Source organism: Halichondria panicea, chromosome 8 (assembly GCF_963675165.1).
Source record: "Halichondria panicea chromosome 8, odHalPani1.1, whole genome shotgun sequence".
NCBI classification, from domain to species: domain Eukaryota; kingdom Metazoa; phylum Porifera; class Demospongiae; order Suberitida; family Halichondriidae; genus Halichondria; species Halichondria panicea.
This window is the reverse complement of record NC_087384.1, coordinates 5634218-5648661: the sequence shown is the minus strand read 5'-3', so window position 1 is coordinate 5648661 and position 14444 is coordinate 5634218. Positions and strand designations below refer to the sequence as shown.

General features: G+C 41.5%; 2 protein-coding genes across 3 annotated transcripts; both read left to right on the top strand.

The window, feature by feature from the left end:
• The first annotated feature begins 18 nt into the window (after window positions 1–18).
• On the top strand, window positions 19–6372 carry LOC135340565 (uncharacterized). Its single transcript, XM_064536924.1, has 15 exons — window positions 19–168; window positions 234–278; window positions 585–785; window positions 906–944; window positions 1540–2145; window positions 2335–2436; window positions 2672–2923; window positions 3098–3292; window positions 3552–3760; window positions 3982–4200; window positions 4478–4586; window positions 4700–4753; window positions 4967–5121; window positions 5433–5658; window positions 5889–6372. The coding sequence occupies exons 1-15, from the start codon at window positions 36–38 to the stop codon at window positions 6320–6322; spliced, it is 2979 nt and encodes a 992-aa protein (XP_064392994.1). The 5' UTR covers window positions 19–35; the 3' UTR covers window positions 6323–6372.
• Window positions 6373–9128: 2756 nt separating this feature from the next.
• LOC135340575 (uncharacterized) lies at window positions 9129–13572 on the top strand. 2 transcript variants are annotated; one of them, XR_010396412.1, is made up of 9 exons: window positions 9129–10730; window positions 10785–10857; window positions 11071–11201; window positions 11257–11400; window positions 12473–12589; window positions 12649–12742; window positions 12800–12938; window positions 13001–13236; window positions 13473–13572. XR_010396412.1 is itself a non-coding variant. In XM_064536931.1 (8 exons), the coding sequence occupies exons 1-8, from the start codon at window positions 10638–10640 to the stop codon at window positions 13176–13178; spliced, it is 969 nt and encodes a 322-aa protein (XP_064393001.1). In that variant the 5' UTR covers window positions 9129–10637; the 3' UTR covers window positions 13179–13572. The 2 variants fall into 2 exon arrangements, 1 of the variants encoding a protein (XP_064393001.1); XM_064536931.1 differs by having other exon boundaries at window positions 13001–13572.
• The last annotated feature ends 872 nt before the right edge of the window (window positions 13573–14444 follow it).

Below are 14444 nucleotides of genomic sequence, written 5' to 3'. Positions count from 1 at the left end.
TGCCTGGTATTAGTGCACTTATACAGTCGGTGTATATGAATGTTGGCTGGATTAGCTATAAAAAGTCAAGTAGAGCATGCAAATACATAACTGCAACCAATACAAGCTATACAGCTTATTGCATGCACGCTGCAGACATCATGAAGCTCTTTCTATTGCTGAAACTAGGTGAGTATAATGTAGAAGCTAAAATGCTGTTTGGTATAGAATATACTCATTCGGATTTCCTGCAGGTTTCACTCTGGTGTGCCTAACCTTTGCTCAGGATCCATTACCTGGTGAGTGCATGATATTCAATATTATTACGATTGCTATATATATACTTGCCTAGCTATACACATGTATGTATAGCTGCATGCATGTGCATGCATATTACTATGATTATAGCTAAATGTAAAGGAGAGGAAGTGCAAGGGCATGCATGTACGGAAGCTATATAGCATCTTGCCAACCTGCAACTGCATGCACGGTATATACAATCATGTGCTTTGTCCTCTGAAGCAGCGGACATTGCATGAATATACCAAGCCAATTTACTTAGAAAGTCCGTTAATACTGTTTTCCTTCTCATTGCATGCATGCAGACTCCAATCCTGAAATGCTCTCATGTCAAGAACTTAAGGATGAGCGCCCTCACATACTGTGCAATAGCACTGATGGCACTTTGTTCCTGGCCAGACAGTGTAACCTGGGTGTGTGTCGATGTGTTGATCCCATCTCTGGAGATTTGGTAGGGAGTGGTATCTTCTTTGATGAAGAAGACCTTTTTATTGACTGCATTGAAGGTGAGAAAGTTGTTGGCACTCACTATTTGCGATCCTATTGCATGTGCATATACTTCGTTAATAAGTGTGTGTATGTAAGTCTAGAGCTCTAGTGATCTTTCTTCTTCTATACTTATTCAGTGTTTCCCATGGAACCCACATCACCACCATCAATGACAAGTAAGTTGTTAATGTTAAGTTAAGGGTATAGGCTAGCTTGAGTACCAAGTGCGTGTGAGTGATTGCGAGTGATAAACCTTAGCGAATGAGCCAAGCCAGAATGCAGAACTTCGTGTTATAATTTTTTCAATTAGGAAAATATCAGGATGTCAAAACAAGAGTATAAGTCTCTGTAGTAATACGATATGCATGTCAATTGCCTTGCGTATATACATGACTTCTTATGGCCATTGCCCTATACGTATATATATATAGGCTTGTTTTGCAAACAAGAGGTTGTAATCAAATTATCTTCGGTGTCCTGGCAGCTAATCTATATCATAATGCAATCATAACCCTATTAAGACTAGTTTGTGTACATTGCCTTTAGAGATTTGAGTACAAATTCTTAATGCAGCCATGCATGTTGTCATAACTATTTCTCTTACATAATGAAACAATCTTCTTGGGCAATGTATTACAACTACCTATAAAGTATTGATATCACATTTGCTCACAGAAAATGTATAGTTTGTATTCTGAAATGTTACCCTACCATGTATACATTGTATAAGTATAGGGATGTAACTAACTTCAAATCTACACCTCGATCCAGCTGCTTCAACGACAACTGCACAACCTGAGGTGACTGATGCTCCCACCACTGAGACCCAACCCACTGACACATCCACAGACCCTGAGACTCAACCCACGGACACACCCACAGATCCTGAGACTCAACCCACGGATACACCCACAGAAGCACCCACAGCTACCGACCCTGAGACCACACCCACTGATCCTGAGACAACTGCAGTGACAGTAGAAGAGCCAACTGAGGAAGAGAGTGATACAAGTCGATCCACTGGTACATCTGGGACGACACGATCTTCTGGTTCCAGTAGGTCTTCCAGAACATCTGGAACAAGTCGCACATCTGGAACAAGTCGCTCATCTGGAACAAGTCGCTCATCTGGAACAAGTCGCTCATCTGGAACAAATCGTTCATCTGAAACAAGTCGGTCTTCTGGAAGTTCTGGTTCAAGTCAATCCTCCAGTTCAGATTCTAGCGACACAAGTTCTTCCACTGAGACGAGTTTCTCTGGTAGCAAATCGAGGAGCAAGTGTGTGACTGTGCAGAGGCTTCTGGAGAAAGGCTGTCCTGAGGAGTGTCTAGTAGAAGATGATGACGGGTGTCCAGCCTGCAACAGAACATGCTATGGTTAGTATAGGCGTGTACTTTAAGTAACATATATACCCTGTAATTAAGGTCATTGTGCTAAATATGCATGTCTTAATCCCCATGTATGTATTCTGCCAGGCACAATTTGTCATAGAGACTAATTAGCTGCACGTTTAGTACATGTACGTGATTGTCAGTCTCTTGCTTTCATGGTAACCTCCCATGTAGATGAATTTGATGAACTGGAGTTCTCAGAAGACCCTTGTAATTGCAGTGATGACCAGGTGTGTCTGAAAGTGGGGAGATTTGGACTGAGATCTTGTGTAGACGGTAAGTGACCACCCACCCATCCCCCACATTAATCCTCAGCAGACCACTTTAAAAACTTAACTTTCACGGTTATGTGCATGTATAAGTGCACCTATAGGTGCGCATATAGAAACCGTAAATATATAATGGTAAAACATTATTGTCATGGTTTCTTGCTGTGACACCTTCATTTGCATTGTGCATGCCCACACACGGCCCTGCTACTCACCCCTTACTGTGCCATCCATCCCCACAGCCCTTGCTGAGGGTGAAAGGTGTGATGGAGAGATTGCCGGGGAAGATGAAGATGAAGATGACTCAGAGGACTCGAGTGAGGCCTCCACTGGGAGGAAGAGAGGCAAGCAAAGAGCCAGGGGGCGAATCACTGGTGCCAACGATCGTCGTATCTTTGGTCAGCTGAAGGAGGCCATGCCCCCTTGTGGGGAGGGACTGGTGTGTAGCCGAGTGGCCCTGGGTAGGAGAGAGTGTCGTCCAGAGAATTCTGCCGGTGAGTTCTCAGATCATAGCGATACCATTTTTTCGGAGTTCCATAATAAATTAAATTAAGGGATCCCATGTCATGTGATGAGAGGTATGTCTTATAGACTTTGAGGAGGCCACACATTAATTTGGTGGTAAATATCATACTCTGACCACAAGATAATATACTATCTCTGTGCAGGTGTGTGTGTTGTGGCCCGTGAACAGGGCTCAGTGTTGGACTGTGCCACTGACGGCAGTTTTGAGGCTCTTCAGTGCCGAGAGGAAGGGGCTGAGCTTGTGTGTCGCTGTGTCCGCCCCGATACGGGTATGGCCATCACGGGTACAGAAGTAACAGTGATGGACATTGTGGACGCTCCTGACTGTGAGAGTAGAGGTGAGTGAGTCATTTCAGTTGTCGCTTTGCTTTTGTAAAGAATCTAATTAGTGAGAGTATTAACAAGTACAGTACCTAGCATGCTTGTTAACTGGATTGAGTATAAAGAAAATAAATCGTATCGATGGTTTTTAGTAACCATTGAGCTCTAACCTCAGATCAATGATCAATTTATCCATAATTTAGTTTAATACTGGCAAGTATATAAAAGAATGGAGATTCATACAGTTTAGGTAATTTTAGACATTTGTACATGCAGTGTTTGAGGGCTGCAGTGTGGAGGTTGTAGGGGAGACATTCACAGCTACTCATGGAGAGTACTTATTCGATATTGTCAGCTGTACCAGGTGTCTCTGTGACAACGGACAAGCCACACTCTGTGAACCGTCAGTATGCAGGGCTCTCAGTGCCACACCTACTTCCTGTCGGTACCAGGGACTGGAGTACACTCACGGAGACCAGTTTACGGTAAATTATTGTGCTTTTAGTGTGGGAAAACATGCAGTTACAAATGTTACGTAATATGAAATTATGATGGGGGGAAAATATAGTAAGGTCAGTATGTGTTATTTCACACACTTGTTTAATGTAACAGTCCTTATGTGTCACCAAAGCTATTACCTGTGTTATATACGCACGCATATCATGTGTGTTTGCTGATCATTTAAGTTCATTGTCTATATCAACAGGAGGGCTGCAACAGGTGTGGATGTCGTAATGGGAGGATCCAGTGCACACACATTCGCTGTGCCGAAGCACCCATCGGAGACACCTGCTCGTCATGTGACCAGTTTCCCCTCTCTCCCATGTGTGCTCCCAACGGAAAGACGTATCAAACCGAGTGTCATGCTATATATTGCGGTGGCTACCCACCATTTGATCTTGTGGAGGGATCTTGCGCTGATTATGTGAGTTATGTGCATTCTGTTTTGTGCTACGTGCGTACATGCATGTAGTGCAATTACCATATACATGTATACGCAGGTGTATGAAGATTATACTGTCACACGGCTAAAAATTACTTCATTGATCTTCAATGAAGATGTCACTTGTGGAATACAATGTATGCCTACGTATACATGCATGCATAATATGTAAATAATTAAGTACACATGCACATGTACATGTACGTATACATTTTAATGCACAGAAGGTTGTATTAATTACTTTTGTTAATCTGTACAGGACATTTGCGAGCAGTTTCAATGCCCTGAGGGGGAGAGGTGCATCAAAAGGGGTGGAGTGTCATGTCTGGACCCTGACGGTTGCCAGCCCGATGAATTGAGATTGTGTGGTGAGCTGGAACACCAAATACTGTCTCCGTATTCTACGTATCTTAAATAGAGTGCTTATCTTATCAATATCATGTCGTATACATACATAATTATGCATATTTCCGTCCTGCAGTGGACCTTGACACGCTACAGTGTGATGTTTCTGAGGATCCGGAATCACCAGGAGGTAATTGTCCACCTCTAAAAGTGCTTCCTTTTAATTATAGCTTTCAGTATTTTGCTCTTGCGGTTGATACAATTAAGTTATTGCTAGGTCTTTCCTTTTCTAGAGGTCTGTACCTGTACTTACAGTAGGAGGCTAGATGACTGATGTCACAAAATTACATAAGTTACATACTCTCTATACTTGACTCGTACCTGCCCCCTCTTCAATATGCAGCTGCTGAGAGCCCAGAAGAAGATGATGAGAACACAATTTTGTGCGGGACTAACGGAGAGACGTACTCCAGTCTCTGTGAGCTCCTACAGGATACTGGCAATGAGGGCGTGGCTTATGCTGGGTCATGTGATAGGGAGGAGTGTGATGGAGGAGAGGTTCGTACATACCCACCATGCAGAGTATAGCCGTTGTTACCCATGCACATCTTTCAGTTTTGATGGATTTCAGTTGATCTAAACATACGTATAGTATACAGTGGAACCCGCCTTAGAGGCCGAAAGGCCAACTGTTACATAAAGGCCATGCATGCAACAATGTCTCAAATGAACATGCACTCAAATCTATATATAGGCCACTTCTGTATAGCAGTGAAACTTGTCCCCCAAAACGTACTATGTATATACGTTATAAACAATGATGTATTTACAGAATGGGCAATTGCTTACGTACCCCCTCAATCATGCAGGTGTGCGGTACTGATGGTGTGACCTACGACAACATCTGCGTCCTGCGGAGTCAGTCTGGGAATGCTCGTCTAGACTACGCTGGGGGTTGTGCTGTGGACGAAGGTGACCCCACCCAGACCCCCCAGGGAGTCTGTGAGAGGGTGAGCAGGGTTAGGCGATGCATCTACAACGTCTCCAACTGCAGACGTCTTGTACGACCAGAGGAGGGTTGCTGTGCCCTCTGCGGTGAGTAAAATCCACCATTACATACGAAATTATTTTGTCGGCCGTTTTTAGCAATTAGTGTGCATATAATTATATAGCTGAACAGAGCCAGGAACATCAAACAATGTTCAGAAACACAGAAAGCTTGACAGTAGGCAAATATTAATGTGTGCATGAATATCTCCCAACAAAACTTCCTCTTTATACACACCACAGAATTGACTCCAATGTGTTTTTCTTTCTTTCTGCAGGTGGTATTGTTCTTGTGGCAATAGATTTCAGAGGTCTTGGAGAGTTCGTGAAACTGAATCCAAGAGTGCGCACTATTGACGATTTTGTCGAGTTGCTGATTGATGCTAACTTCATTTCAGTAGAGACGGTCGAGCGTTGTGAGGTGGGTGTGTCTTTCACATCCTCTGAAAACCTGGAGATCACGTTGGAGGGGGTGGGACCTGACGATGACGTGTTTTGTGGGGAAGCAAGCATGAATTTGGCTTCGTTAATTAATAATCCCCCTGACGAGGACTTGGCACGCCCTCAAGTGCTCCAGTTTGCAGGAGCAGCTATCTCCGCCCCGGCCGTGTTTGAAGAGATACTCAGGCCTAGCAATGGTGGACAAACTTTGGCTAGTGTAACATCTCTCATTGTTTTGTGTGTCACTGCCATACTTGCACTGTTTTTGTAAGTCTAATAATTATTAAGGAGGTTTCTTGCTTTCTATAAAAATGTTTTTTACAAAAAAACCAAGTTGTGAGATATGGTAGGCCGGGAGGGGCTGAGCATTGTACCATCAATATGATCATATGCACGTGTACACAATGCGACCTTCGAAATAATCATGGTTCCTATAGCTATAGCCTGCAAGCTCAATCTTTTTTCACCACAGTAATTTGGTAGTTTTCAGTGTTGTCACAATTAATTCAGTGCTGTCACACAGTAATTTAGCCTCGATCCCAGGCCGAGTTTTCGCTTTTATAACGGTTAGGCAAACAACTGGTTGTTCGCCTAACCGTTATAAAAGCGAAAACTCGGCCTGGGATCGAGGCTAACAGTAATTATGCCTCGGTGCACATGCGCAAGCGAGGTATACAGTAGTGTGTTTGTGTGTCTCTGTGTGTGTGTGTGTAGACCGCTACAGCTGCTCAAGGATGAATCAAGTGCAAGTAAGAGTTTCTATATATAGGCTTCTAGTCATGTTTACTTGGATTTTAATTCGTGGATTTGCAAAATAATGCTTCGTTCTCGAGTTATGCCTAGTTTTGCTTATTTGGAATGCTATTGCAGCCTTTTCAGAAGAGTCCGTAGCAAAACTTGTTCACCGAGTGTTACTACTCTACTTAGTAGTTAGCTCTTTATTAGAATGCTAGCTATTGGTAGCTGCAAGAGTGAGCAGAGAGCTGCAAGGCTCTGCTGACTTGCAGCCATAATTTTAGACTTGAACTTTTGGCATCGATCGTTTTTAACAACAATCGCTGATTGCATGCAGCAAAATTAAAGATGTTCATCATGATAATAATATTATAATCAATGTGTGTATAAAAGCTAGCTATTAGTAGTTTTATGTTATGTAGCTTTGGCACCTCCACCGAGGCATCAGCACCCGCGGTGCTTTCATTCTGCACGGTTTCTGTCGTTGAATCTGTTGACAGCTACCGTATAGCTGGTAATTTTCGTGGGGCAAAATATTCGTGGTTTTCGTGGTTGGAGGTCTGACCACGAATATTTTACCCACGAATGAAGCGACCTTGCCTACCTTTACCTACAATCCAAGTAGCAACCACGAAAATATTATCCACAAAATGTCTCAATATTGCTGAACCTCGAATATTTTGTCCCCCGAAAATTACCCGCTATACGGTAGTTGTGTTTGGTGTCTACGATGGTTACTGGACCTAACCCTAATACCCATACAGTAGAACCTCGATTATCCGACACCTTGGTTCCAGAAGCAGGCCGGATAAGTGAATATGCCGCCGGAATAGATAAACCACGCCTTGATCCACCCACTTTCTCTATAATCTATCTCACATGGCAATCTGACTAGTTTCAGATTAGCCTTCACCTGTCCACTCACTATATTATTGCCCTGTTTTTTTTTTTGTAATCACCTGTATGTATGCTGAGAAACCATAATTATTATTATTATTATTATATTGATAAACAGTAGTGCCACATGGTTGTCTGCGCATGCGCAGAAGATAAGCAGGCATGTCTCCATGGTAACAACTGCAACGCGCATGCGCGTTTGAGGGACACGCCCATTTTCTAATCTAGAAAACTGCCAAGCCGGATAATCGAGGTTCTACTGTACTAGCTAGATCCGAAAAACGAAAAGCAATTTGGCCTGGAATGTCATTAAAAGGTCATAATTATATAGTGAAAGTTCAAGTGATGTCCGACCTCCTCTGCATTCAATCTGGTAAAGACGTAGATCTAGTGCTAGATATTGCTCCATCATTCTATCATAGATACTACATGTATATGATTCTATACTCAGCAAAATCATGAAAGTATTTCAAGACAGTGAACCAACCACCATCAGTGGACGAATCTGATCACACTCTACCGGGTAAAAATAATAAGAATCCCTAAAATTAATAATTAAACTAATCGTCTATAATAAAATTATGGTTTCGATACAGAATAATGTTCTTGGTGATAGCACTAGCCTCGACGAGAGCCTTGGTAAGAGCTTTGATGAGAACCTTGAGAACTGAGGAGATATGGTCGACAAATCCATCGAAGCAATGTTCCTGCTGATACTCCATCACAGTTCTACTGTCGTTCGATATCGATCCCGGTACTCGACCATCTGCTCACAGAGATGAAATCTCGCTTCAGTGCCCATCAGTTCCATCAATTATGGTGGGCCTCTCGGCAGAAGATTACAGCTCCAAAGTCAGCCAACTAGTTGACCTGTACAAGGATGATCTCCCATCACCAACCTGCATCGAGAGTGAGCTACACTGCTGGCAGATGAAGTGGGAGCAATACTGTAAGGACCATGGAGATAGTAGCCTTCCACGAAGTCCTACTGTTACTCTCAAGCACGCCACGACCATGTTCCCCAATATCAGAGCCTTGGTTAGTATATTGTACACTCTGCCTGTCACTAGCTGCTCAGCAGAGAGGTCTTTCAGTGGTCTAAAAAGAATTAAGACGGCAGTACGATCATCTATGACAACAGAACGACTAACTGGACTATCACTTCTACACATACACCGTGACATACCTGTAAATATTGATGTAGCTAGCTATAGATGAGTTTTGTAGGCGTCATCCAAGAAGGATGCAGATGGTAGATCTGCTTGAAGATTGATTGTCTTTGTCCTCATTGTATTAAATCAAGGCGTGTCTGTTGTCATGCGCAGTAACACTAATGTAGGCACGGCTTCGTGTATGGCGGGCGTGGCTTCCGGTGCGTGGGCGTACCCCAAAATTTTCGCGCTGTCCCGCGACCTGAGCACCCTCCTACTGATATTCCTAGAAACGCCACTGAAAGTGGTCCCTATTATTCCAAAAAATTATGCCAGCATAATTGGGAAAAGCCTACTCGGGGCTAAGAAAAAAATTACACTCTACAAAAGAAGGAAGTAGTTTAGTAATAGTAATTATGTAGCAGTCAAAAATTGAGGATGGGGAAAATAAAAAAACAAAACAGAGCGAATATATTTATCATAAGTAGTTCATAGAGGAATTATGTATTCAGGGGGGGGATGCGCCCCTCCTGAGATACAAGGTTCGACACACAAGAAAGCTAGTTCGACCGTCCAGGACTCCACGCGAAGTATCAAAGCCTACATGTTCACCAGAAGTCCAGATAGAGCCTCGATGTCAACGATCACCACTACACTACTAGGTCTACTATATCTGGGCGTAGCCCATGCAATCATGCGATCAGATTCAATATTCATAACCCGACGTGTGGTTTCAGTGAAGCTCTAAAAATGCACACGCACTAGCTTGCTGACAGGCTGAAAACATGGCAGAAGGTTTCCAAGCTGTATACAACCTGCTAGGCAACAGTGAAAAGAAGAAAAGTAGCTCCACTGTTGTTCTTGAAGACTTTTTCTGGGATCAATTCATCAAGTACATCAGCTCAACCATTCTTGCTCTCAGTGTGCTCAATGTGACCGTGGAGTTTCTAAAAGGAGGTGGTATATTCTGTTTCCCTCCCTCTGACAATTTAGCGATTGAGAATCAAAACTTGCAAGGGAATGTGTTGTATGAGTTTGGACCAGGTCAAGCAAGCTACATCAACAATTACTGTGCAAGGATCATCTTGAAGACAGAATATTTTCCGATTTACATTCTCATCCATGGTATTTCTCTGGTTATCCCTCACTTTGTTTGGAGCTCCATCCACAGAGGAGATTTTAGAAGTTTCTTTTCTGTCGTGAACAAGCTGGATCACCTGAGGGACGAATCTGGAGAATACGATTCTAATAAATTTGATCTTGTCACCAGGCTGGAGCAAGCGTACAGTGGACAAGGAATCTTCTTTAGTTATATTTTTAAGTTGCTATGTCAGCTTGCAGTATGCATTGTGTCTTTGGCTGCCACTTCTTTGTTCTTTCTTGACTGTGAACTCGCATTCAGTTTCTGTTGCCCGGATGTGAACATTTGCGTTACTCCAGAGGCAAGTAACATAATTTGTTCTCGAAATCACCGATGAAATTCCTGAAGGTTGGCCATTGACCATTAACGTTCCTTGTATATACACTAGTTTAAGAATACTTGATCTGGTACGATATGCTGACCTTTGTCTCTTGGTGATTGCTACACTATTGGTTATCATTGGTTTGGTTTGGTGTTGTGTTAGGCACATAGAACAACTAGGGCACAAAGATATTGCCAAGTTCTCCTTTCACAGCTGCCTCAACCCAAAGTTTCACAGCTTTCCGTCACCAATTTACTGGCCTTCATATACATTGCACACAAGTCAATCAAAATGGCTATGGCTATTCAGGCACTATCCTGAGTTGCACTTGAAGCATTTGATGAGGCCTAGGATTAAAACTAATATGAATTTTCTTGTCTTAATGCTTTTTCGTGCTGATACTACCCATGGGCAAATTTTCAAGAGCATACAAGTGAGTGTGTACATTGTAGATATAAACACTGTTGTATGCTTAATTAATGCACAGATAAGCAAGTACTTGAATGCTCTCATTGACAGAGATAACCAGCAACTACATTTATTCTCAAAAGTTTTGCCAGGTATATATATATATACCGTTAAATTTCGTTGATGCAAATTTTTGTACTATAGTATAAACTACTCATGATCATTTCGTATTTTAATATTCGCACAGGATAGTGACGTTGACGATAGTCAATTTTCGTGTGATACTCTTCAATATACGAAAATTTTATACATGCATATAAAGAATTGAATATGCATGTCATGATCTTACCCATGCATGCATGTAGCTGGAAGAGCTGGAAAAAAAGATTTTCATAGTTATTTCTCCAACTTCTACGAGAGTTATCAAGAAAATCCAGAAATAAATTTATTTAAGGAATGTACAACAGATCGTCTGGGCAATCTACATTGTGTTGAGGTTAGCCTATAATTATGAATTCCATGGCACACATGCAAGCACTTTAAAATCACAGGAATTGTATTCCGAAATGAGAGGTTGGATCTACTATTATGTTAATGCTTTTAAACAAGATTACCCCCTTGGGAACAACTTGGCTGTTGATGTCTCTTTTGGATCTGTGGGCTTTGCTCGTGTTCTAGCGAGGCCATTTAAAACGGTAAGTGTCTAGCATGACTTGAGGAAGATATAGGTGCATGAGTACTTTTCTGTATCGATAAATATAATCATGTGTATATAAACTAGTGGGCTTCTGCACCACATATATTGAAACCTTGTGTGCCCAGCTGCATTTGCCTTGCAAGGGTTTTCCCGTCATCATTGCCTCTGCCTCAGCTATACTTGTGCTGGCTGATTGTACGGCTTCCATGCAGAACTCTTACGAATTCTTTTACCCTCTTTTCATTACGTGCAGTGCATGAGGATGAAATCATGCAGTTTCTGAAAAGCGGTTTTTATAATTGGCATATAATTATAGATATACATGCATGGGAAGTATAGCATGCATGGGAAGTATATAGCATGCATGCATGAGAAAAGTGCCTCAGATGAGGTATACATGCACTCTACAGGGCTTATGCACTCTACAGGACTTATACCTGCAACTTACATATTAATTAATATATATATCCGTTGTCAATCAACATTGTATTGTATAGTCAAGCCTCGAGGGCAAGGTTTGCGCATGCATGCGCACTGAGTTAGACACTATAGTCTGTTTTATCGGTGTCCATGTGATTTAGAAGCCCTCAGCCACTTGTAGTACACTCGCTATATGCTCGGGATACTAAACCAGTACCTTTGGGAATCTATAAATCCCCAGTGTCTAACTATATCAGGAGCACATCTTATACTACTATATATGCATATAGTATTGCGGACTCAATATCGTCCATTAATTAACCACATTTCCTTGTTTATAATGTGCCAAGTGCTCTGTGTGAGGCTTATTAACGCCATTTGATATAATAATTATAATAGTGAATATCATTAAGTGCAGTGAATAATGTTTGCAGCAATGCGATAACAGCTGCACCTCTGCATGAATATAGCAAGACTTATAGTGGTAGGTAGACCCATGGTTTGCGGTTTGTATATATGGCAGGAGGATACAGAATCCGCGTAGTATAATCTTCTCATGTGCTCCTGGTATATTATTTGTTGCCTATCAAGTACATGTACAAAAATAATTATACACAACCAAGCCAATTATTTTTTGATTCCTTCTTTAGGTCGTCTCTTTGGATTTTAGTAGTGATGTTGAGGAAACAACTGAAATTGATCACTTTTACAAAGCGTTGAGGCTCCCTGATAACTGTTTCGCCAAAAACACAGACAAAATTGAATTGGTAAGTATAAATATAGACATACGTAACTAGCTATAATTATTATTTTCTGATAAATTAAGGTAAAAAAGAAAATAGACGGAGCGATTGACAGTACACACATTGACTTGGTTGTTGTTGGGCCACTAATAAAGGCATCACCAAGGAAGGTGATAGGTAAATTAATAACATCACACACTTTAATTGTATACGTATAATTTTACGCACATGCAGTGAAACTGCTCCTGAGTCATTTATTCCCTGATAACTACATGTACGAGCGTAGGAACACATGTCTGCTCATTATTCGTCCAGTGAAGGTTGGCTCAAAGAAGCTCACCAATCAGTTTCGCCTCTATGAGCCCCCTAAACAGTACGTTAGTAGCCAATCACAATCAATTTTGACATTTGGAATGCACTGTTGTTTGCATGCAGGCAGTTTAAATCAGTCGCCTTGTCACAGTTGACAGATAAATTTGGAAAAGAGCAACGTATACGCACAGTGATGATCAACAACATTTCCTGTGTATTTGAGTTTGCAGTCTATAAGTATATTCCCAATCAGGAGACTAGCTATGCCGAAGCGGACCTAATTGATGTTTGGACTTCCTGACTATATATAGTGTAGCAGTATATAAGTATATGTACCAATGCAGATATACTTCTATATACCGTATAGCGCGAAATTTTCGAGGCACTTATATTTCGTGGATTGGCCTCTAAAAACCATTTCGTTGCACAATGTTCGCGGAATGGCTGCTTACCGGAAGCCACGCCTTTAAATCTTTGCATGATAGCAGGTAATTCTAATTAAAGAACACTTTTTGTGGACTTAATTTTCGTGTAGAATTCTAACCCACGAAATCCGCGAAAATTAAGCCCCTCGAAAATTTCGCGCTATACGGTAGATAGTACTTACGCTTTATTATTTTGTGTCTATAGTGTATTGACTGAACTCGTGTATTATATATGTTTTGTAGGAAGGAGAAGTACATTGTGTTGTCTCACCTTTTAACCTGCTGCGCATGCGCACGGACGTCTAAAGCCAAATGTTTACACTTAGCCTCGAGACCAGGCCGAATTTAATTGAACTTCGACCTCATTCCACGCGTGTTTGGTACGATCTTAATAAGTCAGTTCTCTGAGTCACTGTACTATCCAAGAGATTGCATGGCGGAACATAACTAATAAGATTTGCCATGGCGACCAGTATACCTTCCACATGCACTCGCTAGACTACTTAGACTATATACCGAGTCTCACAAAGATGAACATTAAATATTGTGTACATGATGTTGACTTTTACTGCTTGCTGTACATGTGCTTCATAATCCATTAAAACAATACCACATTAATCTTTGTCACTCTCAATTATATAAGCCGAAACAATGGCAAGCAGATCATTACCCACTATTTGAGTTTCCCTGTGATTGCATGCAGCAAAATTAAAACTGTTCATCATGATAAATGTGTGTATGAAAGCTAGCTATGTAGTTTTATGTTAAGTAGCTTTGGAACCTCCACCGAGGCATCAGTACCCGCGGTGCTTTCATTAGATATAGGTTCCAGTGTTGTCATACACAGTTTATAATTATGGCTCTATACCAGTGCAACCGACTTAATATGGCCCATAATATAGTTTTCTATAATTGGGAGTGTGTGCTGGAAATGTATATGGCTGTCAATCTATGACTATGTCTTCTTAGGCGCCACAAGTATACACTGTTAAAAATGACGTGCTACTTTACACATTTTTCATGTGTTGGTATGACTGTTTAAGTTTTACACACACAAAGTGTGGTAAAAAACATACCTATGATGATGTGTTATCTAACCCATTTTAAGGGTGTTCAGGGACACTGCTGTGGTGCACTCTACT